The sequence below is a fragment of the Gigantopelta aegis genome, chromosome 6 (genome assembly GCF_016097555.1).
Source record: "Gigantopelta aegis isolate Gae_Host chromosome 6, Gae_host_genome, whole genome shotgun sequence".
Taxonomy (NCBI): domain Eukaryota; kingdom Metazoa; phylum Mollusca; class Gastropoda; order Neomphalida; family Peltospiridae; genus Gigantopelta; species Gigantopelta aegis.
Window position 1 is genome coordinate 82,305,665 of NC_054704.1, and position 15,025 is coordinate 82,320,689.

General features: G+C 34.2%; 1 protein-coding gene across 2 annotated transcripts in view; it reads right to left on the reverse strand.

The window, feature by feature from the left end:
• Positions 1-95: 95 nt before the first annotated feature.
• The window catches only part of LOC121373958 (serine palmitoyltransferase 1-like), a 31,169-nt gene continuing 16,239 nt past the window's right edge, over positions 96-15,025 (reverse strand). For both annotated transcript variants that reach the window (XM_041500805.1, XM_041500806.1), the window contains 9 exons: positions 14,751-14,840; positions 13,930-14,037; positions 12,979-13,074; positions 9,709-9,805; positions 8,939-8,993; positions 7,106-7,223; positions 6,096-6,169; positions 5,160-5,252; positions 96-4,533 (listed from right to left, as the gene is read on the reverse strand). In XM_041500805.1, the coding sequence (XP_041356739.1) occupies positions 4,524-4,533; positions 5,160-5,252; positions 6,096-6,169; positions 7,106-7,223; positions 8,939-8,993; positions 9,709-9,805; positions 12,979-13,074; positions 13,930-14,037; positions 14,751-14,840 (741 nt within the window). In that variant the 3' untranslated portion in view covers positions 96-4,523. The remainder of the gene's footprint in view (positions 4,534-5,159; positions 5,253-6,095; positions 6,170-7,105; positions 7,224-8,938; positions 8,994-9,708; positions 9,806-12,978; positions 13,075-13,929; positions 14,038-14,750; positions 14,841-15,025) is intronic.

Below are 15,025 nucleotides of genomic sequence, written 5' to 3' on the forward strand. Positions count from 1 at the left end.
CGAAAGAAGGAATAACTGTGGATTTACGTGAAGTAAAATTTGTTTGATCTGTGAATCCAGAAATGTATGTGAAATAAAGAACATTAACACAAAAACAAATATGATTCATTTTATTCTTTTGTGGTTACAGTATACAAAATACTTAAAGTGATCATTTTAACATTGTCATACACATACTACCACTTACAAAAAACAAAACAAAACATACCCATTCTCTATAAGTTAGTGGGAACTAACAGTTACACAGGTCATGATGCTGAAAATGTGAATGGTTTTGGACACCCCACCCCCACATGGAAGCTTGATTATGATACAGACTTCTAAGCAAATAACACTTGTGCAACAGTTATATAATTTATTATGCTGCAGTTCATGTATTAAAAAAAACATCCAGACAATATTAATTTGAGACATATATTTTTTTAAATGACCTGATTAGAATGTGCCACAATGTTATTAAATTCTGAAGGTATGAACACACCTGTCTGGTATATATATATCCATGGTATTTTACTTAATAGATATGATAAATCATTGACAAAACCACCATCAAATCCAAGCCAGCCTCGTTTGTTATAATTGAACACCATTTTTAACACTTAAGTCAGTTTACAGACATTTTATGTACTTTGTTTAAAAGACATGTATTACAGAAGACGTATATGAAACAGATCACCATCAATATTTGTTACGTTTCACTTTAAATACACATGGAAGTCCATAAGGATCAGAATGAGAAAGCAAAAAAAAAAAAGTAAATGGTATGCATAGTTTATGATATTTTATAAGCACACTCAAACACGAGCTGAAAAGTGGTCCTAATAACAAATACACATAATAACACACATGGTGTGTCAACTGCCCATAACAGACAATGAGTTTTACATACAGGTAATGAACCAGAAACAACTTGATTAAACATTTCACAACTTGACACAATGTTTCACAAGCAATGTATTCCACTAAAATATCACTGACCTCATTTTAACAACCCACATGATTCTTGGCAAAGAGAAACACTTAAATTGTCACACAAATTAAATGTCCCCCAAATCATTTCAACATGATTTTTGATAAATAAACTGTAAGAATTCCATTTAACTCAACATACAGGTACACACTAAAATAATTCACTCCCTTGGCTCTGCCATTACCTGGTACTATAATCAGCAGTTGAAAGAAAGGATAAAAATTATTCAAATTAAAAAATTATTGGAAGTTTTTAAGATTGCTAACATATGGCAAATGTGATGGATAAGTTCAAAGAATAAGAAAAGAAACCCACTACTGCCACAAAAGCATCTGTGATTAGCCGTAAGGGATCTTTTATATGCATTTCCACACAAACACAAAAGCACACACGAAAGCCTCTGATATTCCAGTTATGGAGAACTGGCTGAACCCTGAAATAACCAAATATGTTACATTTATATCACATTATAAAAGATGCCTTTCAAAATAATAAACTGAGCACATAATAATAAAGTAAATTAGTAAGTTTATTTCACATATAAAAATAACTAAAGCAAGTAATAAATATATATCTAAAAAAAAGAAGACGACTAGTTTAATGAAAGATGCACAACAGAATCTGATAACAAAATGTATGACAGACATTTTTTAATTAAATAGACGAACACCATGCAGTTACAGTAACAGGTAGATTGATTGTGTTCACTGTCTGGATTTGGCCAAGTACTTAATTTATTATTGTAGCTGTACACAAATATATACATATATATTTTGAATATACTTATACAAGTAGCAGTACACACTATTTTGATGGTTTTTAAACTTTTAAAAGTGCACACACACACACATATATACATCACACTACTTATCAACAAGCTGAAAGCAACTCCGATTGCTTCCTATTGGCTTAATACTAACAGTACATAAAAATTGATTATAAATCAACAAGTATTAATACACCAAGCTATTTATAGTTTCGAACAACATAACGTAACCAGGGATGTAATATCTATTTTAAAACAAAAAGTTGAAACTATCCTTAAAGTGCTGACAACTCTATACAATACCTAAATAAAGGATTTTTGTTTTTCAACATTTCGGAAAACACTAAATTATATCCAGGAAAACTCAAATATTCACCACCCATTTTTAATCTCTGTATACCACAGAAGTTTTCAGTTTAATGCTATTTTAATACAGACTGAAAACGAGTTCAAAGCATTCAATACAATGGTATGAATGAGATGACAGATGAATTTGTTTTTAACTTACATAAAAAGAAAAGTACATGTATGTGCAAACATGATGTAAACAATGTGCAAACATGAAATATCACAAGTAAAATTGCACTTTATATAGATATTAAAAAAAAACATACTGGCAACCAAATTTGTTATTTGGCTAACAGTCCCAGATCAAAGACACAAAATGTTAAGTACATATTTTACGAACAGACTCAAAATTTGTGCACATTAACATTTTATAGGATGTTTCAGAATACTAAATAGTTAGAGAATAACATAAAACTTACAAGGAATACATTCTCAATTCAATCGTATGTAAGTTGACGATGGGTAAATTTTTGGATAAAGTAGAAGAGCAACATGATAAGACTGTTTTATTTCAAGTTCTTGCATGCATAGTAATAAATATGCTGTTGTTAAGCTACTAATTTCATATATTTAGTCCTGACAAACGGCTTTCAGAAGAGCGGTCTTTGTCCTTCATAAATTTCCTTAGTTAAAACATATTATAGCTTTCTATCATCTCATCACTAACTTTACCTGAAATAATTTATACATAGCTTACGCAATACTTATTACACACTGAGCGGTCTTCTATGTCAAAATACATAACAGATTTACAGTAGCAGGTTTGTAGTAATTTTGAAAATGTTATGTATATTCTTGTTTTTCATGTTAGATAACATGCACAGTACATCTGTGGTCCAATAATTAATCATTTGTGCAACAAACGTTCAACAACATAACTAACAAAGAGTTGAAATATATAAGAAAAACCCCAAAATAAACACAACAAAATATTTAACACAAATAACAGACATACAATAAGTTTAAAAGATTTTGTAGACACGTAACTATCAATTGAATAAATTGAGGTAACAATCCCCCAATCAGAATGATGACAGCAATAAAATGAAATTCAGGCACTCATCCACCAATCACACTATTACTGGCTCCAATGATTAAAGCTATCCGAACATGCACTCACAAAATCCTGAAGTCTGTGCCAGGACTTTTTCAGACAGATTCTAAAAAAACCCATGAAGATGAAGGTTTGTCGTTAATTATTATGGATGGATGAGGTAATGTATTTGTATAGGGATACTTATATTTCTGTTATTTTGTTTATTTTTTAACAGCCAAAATAAGAATTTTAAAAAAGAAACTTTAAAAAACCCCACCTTTAACAATTTTTAATGGGCTCAGGTTATATAGTAAAGTTACCTCTCCATAAAATGGAATGGACTGAATTTACAAAAGAATCGGAAGCTTGGTCCTGGTTACAATTTTTTTTCTTTTCAAAACTATGAAAGAAATGATACAATATTTTGAAATAAGGGGAAAATACACTATAGTTTAGATAAGGATAAGTATTAAGGGGTAAAAACTTTTGAAAAAAAAAGAAGAGAAAAATAATCTGAATGATCAGGCACATTTTATAAGCTGTCGTACATTTGGTTGAGACAATCAATGGCGTCTATAAAAGTGGCTGAAATAATACATGTTAAAGGTTCGAAGGACAACTAGCCAACCCTGGAGGAGTCAAGTTAGGACAAGTTAGGAGCCATTGGCAATTAACGCTACTAAAAATGTAGTCCCCTTTGGTGACCAGGGAACCAGTTATGTCACGGCTTGTATTATAGAAAAAAAATGGAGACACAAAAAATAAAAAGGAGAAAAAAACGGGGGGTAAATGAGCATAACATCTTTTTCTTTATTTGATTTTGTTAACAGATACACATCTTTCTGACCTGTACAAAGCAGCCACCTTTGTTAAAATGCCCAAATTATTTTAAGTACAGTGAAATCCCTCAAAACCAGAACCTTCAAATAAACTTGAATCAGCTAAAAACTGGATATTTAACATGGTCGCTTTCTAATACCAGTACAGAACAGAGCCTCTTTAACTCGGATACCCCTTAAAACAAAACCTTTTATTTGGTCCCATTGTAGAGGTGTTACACTGTACTACAAAATAATAGCTCACATTAACGTCTATTAAGTAGCAAACTGTTCATCAGATGGTTGACATGCACAGGTCAGACTGCATGTTGTTTTAAGCCAAGCCGATAAACTGTGTTCTCTCAAATGATCTGAAAGTTATCAACCAGGAAGTGGATGTTCAAGCCTGGTATTAAAAGTAGAACATATTATGCAGGTGGACTTCAATTTGCAAATACCAAACATCTAATGCTGTTAAACTTTGCTGCAGTTATGGAAAATCACTGTCTGTACATCCCTGGTAAACTGTGTAAATGGTTAATATTTGGTGAACACTCATTTTCAAGGCTGAAGCTTGATATGTTGCTATGATACCCTGAAATATGAAACAGAAACAACAGTGAAAAAAAATTCACAATTGTAATACAATACAGATTAAGACTTTTTTTTAAACCAGAAGCGCAGTGGTAAAGCGCTCGCCTATGTGCAGTCGGTGTTGGATTGATCCCCAAGGGTGGGCCTATCAGGCTATTTCTCATATCAGTCAATGCACAACGACTGATGTATCAAAGGCCATGGTATGTGATATTCTGTCTGTAGGAAGTTGCATATAAAAGATCCCTTGCTACTAATGGGGGGTTTCCTCTCCAAGACTACCATATTTTTCGGCCTATTACACGCACTGGTGTATAAACCGCACCCCTTGTTTTTAGACCAAGTTCCAACCTTCATCCGTACATAACCACCTTTAAATAAGATGCGGTTAAAATAAAGCGGCAAACTTAATTACAGTTAATTATTGTTTGTATTTAATAACAATAAAGAAATCCATTCTCCCCTAAATTCAAACAAATGAAATTAAAAATGACAAATAAAATAGCAGGTAAACTTTAAAACTGAATAGGATGTAAATTATTGCTGAATCGTAAAATGAAATATAGAACAAAATATACAATTTGAGGACGAATTAACAATTGTAGTCAATAAAACATAGCAGCTTACATGGCGAGGATTTTCTTGAAATTAGTGTTGAGTATATTTACAACCCTGTCAATATCCTCTCTTGATAACTTGCTGTTGACAGAAATCCTGATGCTGCAATGAATGAAAAAAATCAAAAACAAAAAATCATAAATGAAATTCAATTTTAAAAGTTACATTGGTCTAGATAAGTCCTCAACAAAAAATAATTAAAGCAGTCATAGAGAATTTGTCAATATGAAAACACGGTATAGTTAAGTCTTAAATTGGGACAATGTAATATTACAATATTTTATGGGTGTGTGATGGATCAGTTAAAAATACTGGCATGAAGATCTTAATGTGAATAAAGAGGAATGGGTTTTTAAAAAAACCCCAGATTTAAGATATTTTACATTTTAAAACCTGTGTCCATGCTTATAAAAGTTTTAGAATTTTGACCCAACCTCTAATCACATCACGTACATGCAATTTGTCTGGCATTGCCATGACATTAAAGTCTGAGACTCCAATAATCTTGAGCCTGGACTAAACGTTTTCCTCTTTTCACTTACAACTTCACTGATAATCAAATATATACCATAAAACATTGTTTTCATGTATCCATGTTTATTATTACTGCTGTAATATACTATTAATTCAGGGGTTTTGCTAGAGGGTAACACGGATATGGCGCCATACCCAAATTTTTTGGCAATTTTGGGGGTTTTAATTAACCGTTTGACAAAATGAATTACTCTTTATAATTTACTATATGATTTTCTTTACCCTAAACTCAACCCACTTTCTCTCTGGAGGAGTCCCCCATATACCCTGTTGACTGTGTTTGCATTCAATTCCATAGCGCCATACCCAAAAATTTCTTTCTGGCAGAAACACCGATTATGTATCCATGTCATTCACAATGTAACATGACTGCAATATAATGAAGAGCCACTGAGATAGAGCTGGACCTACCTAGGTTGTGGAAGCAGGTGTTCTTCGTTGTCAAGGTATCTGGCCAGAGTCACAGCCACACCTTCACTCATTGTCTGTAAACAAAATATTTAACAAAAAGTTTAAACATCGACAAATAGTTTAGAACAGTTAGTCTTGTCCAAAATTTGAGGCCAGGTGTTCTGTATTTACTGGCATTATTCTCAATCACTGCATCTTACTAATCACTACATCTTACTGGCCACTAATTTATGCAGGAAACAAAATATAAGAACCATATTACAATATTCATTGTTGGTAACACAGACAAATGTATAATAAAATCTGAGAATAATTTGTTTTAAAAATCTTTTTCAACTCAAAATTCAGTTATTTTTGACAAAAAATAAAAAGGGAACTCAGCCATTTCAACTATCATTGTCGTATCAAAATAGTATTTTTTTTCTGCCAAAAAAACTATTGTTCTTGGTTTTTCATGAGTTACACATGGCTCAAGTATCAAGGTTGTTTGCAGTCATTTCTTTCATATCATTACAATTAGAAAAAAACAAAACAATTTATCATTACACATATAACATTTTATGTGGGTATTTATGGACTTTTTAAGTGAAAATATTTCAGCAAAGTTTATAAACTTGTAGTTTTGTACCCCTTGAACATAGCATTTGTTCAAAATGAACCCAGGAGTCTAAAGGTTAATTAGACTTTGCCACTCAAGGGAAGCTATCACTGGTTCTCCATCACTTCCTTGAGACTAGTTCAAGGGGAGTAAATTTTAGCGTGCTTTTATTTAGTAGTATGAAACAATGCTCAACATTTTAATGGCTCCCCATAATCTAAATTAGGAGAACACTTAATCATTCTTTATTTTGTTCACAGCAAGGTCTGGTTATATAACATAACACAGTCTGGTGACTTTGTACTTGTGGTGAGCTATAAATTTATAGGATCTCAATCCTGAATATAGTATCTCAATCCTGAATAAAAAAACAACATCCTTCCACTATAATAAATTGTGGATCCACCCTTACCTCATCTACGACCATCTGTAATGTCCTCATGTCAATGTCCCTCGTGTCGGTTGGCTCAGTGAGACGCAGGTGTTTGATTGGCGATATCGGCTCACCTACCACCTGAATGTTCTCGATCCTGTAATAAAAACATTAAAGGTAGGGTCAACTCCAACAAGAGCCTTATGTGTTGGAAAGATGCATACCCGGACCACCAACACATACTGACACTTTAGCAAATGAAAAACGCGTAATTTTAGAGTTAATAAAAAAAACATGATTATTCCTGCTAACTGGGGGCAGCCATTTTGTTTCGTTTTTGTGACGTCCGGTGGGATAGCTTGGGGCGATGTGACGTCAGCTCCTGACCATCTCCTGTATGTACAGTGTAAACAAAAGCAGAATTTTCGACAAGGCGCTTCTCTTTGATCAACCTGACTTGTAAAACAGCATAAATGACGTAATAATATAATAAACTATTTAACTAAATATATTTCAAGTTGCATTAACGGAACAAAATGGGGTTATAGTGTTTTTCTCCGTTTAATAATCCAAAGGAAAAATGTACACTATTATGCCTATTGATATGCTACGTTGGAGCAAAAACGACAACCCACGATACCCAAGTGATGATTTTCTTTTCTTTGGGACTACATAATTGGTTAGTTCTGTGGTTTTAGATGGAAAAGTCTACTTAAATCAATAGTTTTACAGAACTATTTACAGTAATAAACCATGTCCATTACAATTTTAGGGGCGACAGGTAATATTCCACAATACCTGTATGTATTTTTGTGTCTAGACAGCGTCAATTAATTGGCTCGTCTGGTTACCAATCAAATACACACCTGCCAATCAGGAATCAAAGGTAGAAGCAACTAACAGCATAGACCAATTAACTAAGAAAACACTCCGTGTATCATTTCAGTACGTAGGTTAATGCATGGGCAAAACATTGTTAATTGTTTCGACTTGTTGTGTAGCCACTTTGACAATGGTATTTTATTTTGTATTGAAAATTAATATATATAGTGCTGGATATACTTACTGTTGGCTTACTGGGATGTGCATTATTACAGAACATTGCAATGTATGACTATTTATCATACCACAAAAACCAGGTAGATTGTGTTTCTCTAGTTCTAAGGCTCATTCCTGACGTGACGCGTTAAGTATCACGTAACCACCAGCTCGCCAGAGGGTGTACTCACTGAGATGGTACAAAATGGCTACGCCCGTTATATATAATAGTCGTCACATTTAACCGTTTTATTAATTAACTGTACGATTATATGTGTTGATATTAAGCAATAATGTGCATTATATATCGTTGAATATGCATACCAGGCCAAATGCCTTAATTGTCCTCTCCTTTAACAAATTAATTAATTAAGGAATGGATGGATGGATGGACAGATGGAGGAATGGATGCATAAGTGGGTAGGTGAATAAGTGGGTGGTGGTTGGAACGAATGACCGATTGGCATTTATGACAGACTAGCCTAAAAATTAATTCATAAAAAACACAGAACAGAATGATCAAAACTCCATCATTAAACAATAAAAATACAGTGTGTGGTATGATGGGAAATAAAACATATTTTAAACTAAGAATATTTTTATTTAATTTAATTAGATGACTTGAAACTTGTTGAAGAGGAGGGTGTTGTTTTAATCAGATGGCATTTAATGCAGTTTACAGGCATGTGATTCGCAAAATTAGTTATTTTCAAAACATTTTTATGGGTTATATATCAAGAATTATTTTTAGATATTTTACAGCACTTTTATATACCTGTGGACAAAAACCAATAAATAAATGGTCAGTGGAGAATAATTCTCAATTAAACTTACTTCGAAAGACCTTCGTGCATCAGTTCACAGTTTTCCCTCAACTTGGCCAACATATCTAAAAATTAAAACTGTTCAGTCAAAGGGGAGACAACTTCAAGAGAAAAGGCTTGAAATATTAAAAATATACCACTCAACTTTCGCTGGGGATATACCAAATATATGTCATGATAAACAATTTGTGCAAATCTGATCAATTAGTCTATGCAGTTTAGATGTTCCATACATCACCATGGTAACTAAATGACTACAGTTAGAGTTGTCATCCATCAGACACAATAAATAGTTTCTTTACTTGAAATATATTTTTAAACATCTCAAGATAGCGAAATTTTAGTAGTATATATATATATTATCACCAAAATATTACACTTATACATAGTTAATAAACAAACATATTTATAAGAAAGTTGTATGATTAAAATTATTAATTAAATGGGAGACAAAAAGAAACATTCAGATTCTTTACTCCTTTGCCTTAGGGAGAAACACACTTTTTTAAACAGAAAGAAGCAACAAAAAACAAGTTTGGACAAGTATAGTATTTTGAAAGTTTAATCGCTGGTCGAAATATGAACACTGATATACACAATAATTAAACATTTATGAACATCACAGTTCACATACAGAACTTGTGGGTAAAACGTGTGATTTAACATTAAAATATTTTGGTATACTTTGTTTTTGATCATCTGAATATTTTATCAGTAACCGTCTCCTATAAAGAACCATGTGTTTCATTTCAACAACAGTTGCGAGACTTGTATACATACTTGGATTGTTTTCAATGATCGAGAGAGCCTGAGCAGCAGCCGACGCCAACATCGGGGGAAGAGAAGCCGAGAAGCAGTATCCAAGACCCGACAGACGCTGCAATAGTACAGACATAGTATTCATTATTAACCATGTGGTTAAAAATATCTTGGTACCGTATTTGACCGGGAATAAGCCCACTCCCATTTTTAGCAGATCTAAAGAATTAGGCCCATATCCTTGAATAAGCCCATACCCAAATATGTAGTATGTTTGCTATCAAAATTCACTGAAAGTTCAAAAGATCGTTGGGTGACAAACTGGTCCCAAGATAACAAGTATTAAAATGATTTAAAACAATGTTGTAGTTTGTGTTGTTTTTATTTTTTATAGCTTAATAAATACGATTATATTACCAATAAAGTGCATACTTTTAATACTATGTACCATCCCCCCACCCCACCCAGCCACAAACACACTACAGTCATATGCAGTCAACAATTTCACTGTCGGCTATTGTACTTTGATCAACAAAGCGACCATTTCGTGAAACCTAAAGTATGTCTGTTTCACTTGTGTCTTTGATGAAAGCCGACCTTCCTGGCTTACAGTAAAAATAGCTACAACAAAAACCTTTCTGATTGGTTGATTTGTAATACTACTTGTGACATCCCATGAACTGACTGTTGTGAGGTATGGAAGAGGGCGTGAAGACTGCCTTGATTGACAACCAACTCATGATTGGTTGAATGGTGTGGTAAGCATTTTAATTAATTGACTGTTGTTTTTGTTGTGAATTCTCAGTTGAGGCGCACTGACTCATTAATGAATAAAATAAAAGAAATAAGTGTTTAACACAAACGATGCAGCCACATCTGTGTTTTTATAATATCATTAGGTTATTTAGTACTAATCACACATCAAACGAATTGAGAGAAAATATTATGCATCAAACAAAATGAATAGAAAAGGTGAGTAATATTGATAAACAAGCTCGCTTGGGGTAATTACTGAGAAATGCTATATAGTGGGTCTTAAAAATACACATAGTTTCTGTTTTCACCAATATACACTGAACATGCCTTTCGTACGCAAACGGTATACTGTAAAAGATAAGTTAGATGTTGTTGGCTGGTTTAGACGTAATGGCCGAAATCTGTCCGCGGCTGAAAGAGAATATGGCATTTCAAGAAAACAGGTTCGACTGTGGGACAAAGATTACGAGAAATTGCTGTTTTCGAAAGGCAAAGATAGCGAACGAAAGAATATTGGTAGTGGAGCGGAAGCAATGAACACCGAAATGGATCAAGCCGTCTTCGAATGGTTCAAGGATGAGCGGGCAGAAGGTAGATGCGTGTCAAACTACTTTCTGCAAAGCAAGGCCAGAGAAGTTGCCAGTCAGATTAGAGTACAGAAGTTCCAGGCATCAAACGGGTGGCTACGTAGGTGGAAGCAGCGATATTCGGTGGGAATCAGACGGGGGACAAACGACGCACAGAAAATCCCGAGTGATTACAAGGAGAAAATTTCAGGTTTTCATTCAGCAATCCGGGCTTTAAGACAGAAATGGGACTACACCGATTACAACATAGCAAATATGGACCAGACGATGGTTAGATTTGACACTGTACCGAAATACACAAATGAGGTCAAAGGAGCAAAGACTGTGCGAATCTCTCACACCGGCGGTGCTAAAAAGGGGTGTACAGTAGCTTTGACGGCGAGTGCAAATGGGGACAAACGGAAAGCTTTGATCATCTTCAAGGAGAAAAATGGTATTATCGGCCCACGAGTGCTACCCACGTTGAAAGTGCCAGACAATGTATTGATTACTGCTACGGAGAACGGTTGGATGACAACAGTGAAAGTACACCATTTCATCCGACATGTCTGGGGACCAAACGACGACGACACTCGGCGACTTCTTATATTGGACGCATACAAGCCACACACGTGCCAGTCATCGACAGATCGTTTTGACGAGTACGAGACCGACATAGTAACAGTACCAGGAGGTATGTAAAAAATGTTTTTTTAATTTGATATTTTGTAATTTGATATTCAAATTTGTTTATTTATTTATTTATTCACAGCGGTTTTTACCTAGTCATCTACTATTAAATATGTTATGAAATGTAATCAAATTAACTAGCAATTATTTGGTCAGTCTCATTATTTTGATGATACATTAATTGCGTGAAGCAATAAACAAATGGTTTACAGTATTCAATATTTATTTTTCAGGCTGCACGGGACTTGTCCAGCCAATGGATACTCACGTGAACAAGGTGTTCAAAGAGAGAATAAAGCAACAGTGGTGCGAGTGGTTCAAGTTGGCAAAGCGGAACTGCAGAGGAAATTATGTACAACCGACAAGACAGAACATTATAGACTGGATAAGTGTCGCGTGGGAAGCTGTTGAGGAGGGAACCATCCGGGGGGCTTTTAAGTCCTGTGGGATTTCGCTACCATTGGATGGAAGCAGAAACTATCTGCTAAGTTCTCGCTTGGTCGACGATGTTGGACTGGAAATCGAGGAAGTGCCACCACATGAAGAGATCGAATCTGGAGTTCATTTCGACGATGAGGATGACGACACTGAGGACATCGAGTTTGTTGGGTGGGACCAGGATGAACTTGACATCTGATTATGTACTTTTACTTTGTGTGCTGGATTATGTGTGTTCATACATTGTAAAATAAATTAAAAACCGATATTCTTTGGATGTTGAAATTAAATTTATTACCGCTTTTGTGGTTTTATTTATTGATAATTTCCAGGTTTTTTTACTCATTAGTGAACATTGGAAATTTTTAACAAAACTGGCCCCATGTCTGGAAATAAGCCCACCCTCAACAAAGCTACAAATGAGTTGTCTTGGCCCCCTGGGCTTATTCCCGGTCAAATACGGTACATATCAAAGGTTTACGTCACACTAGAACGCTAAGTGGAACATAACACTTTGAGTTATATGACTGGTGCACAACAACGTTACCGGAACGTTAATCAAACAAGTTTAGTGAAGTAATTTTAATTGTCACTCTCAATTGTGTGCATGATGTCAATGGAACATAAATAAAACATTTATTTACCTAAATAATTTAAGAAAGTCTGTCCTACTGCATTTTTGCAACATATATATGAAATTAGTTCCTTATTTGTAAACTGGTCCCCACATACCTATCTCAAACAAGCAGAAGATTACATAGAATAAAATAGTTTCTCATGATTACACAATTCACTGAAAAAATAATTATGTTCATGTATATGAATGTGTACACCAACCCACCTGATGGTCAATAACATATTTCTTTCCACAGCCAAATCCTCCACATGCAGCAATTGAATTCTCCAAGTTAGCCGCAACCAAATCCACTTCATCAATCTGGGAAGAAATAAAATTATTGTGATTAAGCTATGGTTTGTTGTTCCTACAATACTGATAACTGTAAGCTATTAACTACACTGCGCTGACCATCCATGGAACTTCAAAACTTATAGCACAAACTAGCATCATGCAATAGGAGTGAACACTGTTATAACCTTTTATCAGTGAGTTGCTGACCCAAAATAATCTATTCTCAGAGCTATCTTTAACAAGAAGTAGAAACATAATATCCGTCCCCTTGCTCCAGGCAAATACAAATCACACTGAATGAGAACAATTTAAATTACATTTGTCACCTGGGCGAGCAAATATTTTCCACTTTTACTTTATTTTTACTTCATTTCAGGACTTATAGGTTTGGCTAACTAATCAGTATACCAAGCAGAGCAAACCCTGTCCATTGCCAAATTAACCAATTTTGATACAAAGTGTCTACAACATTTAGTATTTGGCTAATAAGTTGGCCACTTTTTAATAATATTAATCAACTATTCTACATATCTGAAAATTGGATAAAACTAAATTATTTCCAGTCTGACCCCTGCCCAAGTAATAATTTTAAAAAAGGCAATGGTTGACAATTCTTAGGATGAATCACAGCTATTGCATATCTGTTAGTCACGTGGATCTACCCGAAAAACAGAGAGTGAGAAGATTTTTTCATGGGGACTGGTAACGTTTCCAGACTACTAGTCCATCATCCCAATGGAAATATTTCTTCTGTTTAAAAAAAAAATATGTGGCTGTCACAAAACCCAACTTAGTATTTCAGTTTGTAGAGATCATAGATTGTGAATTACAAGACAGTTCAAAGCACATAATATGTTTAGTAAGACAATACTGAAAACATACCGAAATACCAAAGTGTTCTGTGACACCCCTGCCAGTTTTGCCAAGCACAGCAAATGACAAACTTTCTTCTACAAAGATCCTCACTTTGTACTTCCACTTCAACTCCACCTAAAACACAACAAAAACAGAGAATAACTAGTTAATGACGTCGGATATCTGCTTCATCCTGTGAAGTTAAGAATGGGAATTTCTCATTCGGTCTGAACAGGATAAAGCAGATATCCGATGTCATTAACTAGTCATCATCTTTATCCTATAGACCATAAATATTAACGGGAAAAGCTATTATTTCTGTTATTTCAGCCACATTGTACATGAACAAGAGGTCAAATGAGTGATTTTGTTATGTAGCTATGCATGTGACATCACATGAGTGACATCAAAAGTCCTATTCTGCTAGTAGCAGGACATGACTTTGCTTTATTCGTCATAATATTCTGTCAATAGAGTTGGTGGTTGCAGGATAAACATAAACCATATCACAATAAACCACACATAATACAAACATGTAGCACAAGATACATAATCTAATCAATATATTTTAATAAAAACATGAAGTCTGTTGTCACAAACACCGCTATGTTGAGAATTACCAAAAAAACTCACTAAAGAAATCTTGTGAGAATCGACCAAACCCAAATGACTGTTTTCGTCAAGTGAACTTCAATCTTCAAAGATCCAACATACTCAGGGTGTTAATTATTACATAGTAGGCGGCACTTTTTACCAGCTACTGCTGCCTCGTATTTCATGCTATACACCATGTTCAGTAAATACAGCCTACAATTAAATAGAACAAACACCCTGCAAACTATACTTACTAATCTGGGAAGAGGAACAATATCCCCATAGTTCATTGAGAGACCTTCAACAACTATAAACTTCCGGGTCACTTTTGCCTTCTTTGGGTTCTGAAATAAATTATAGAAAAAGGATGAAATTTGTTTAGATAAAAATTTTACAAAAACTTTTAACATTTATTAATAAGTAGTACTTGAAAGCACATTACTCAGGGATGAAAATGACAGTCAAAACTAATCCTGAAAAACGTTTCTGGTTTTTGAATATAGTGTTACTGTGAGTAGCTCATTAAAGA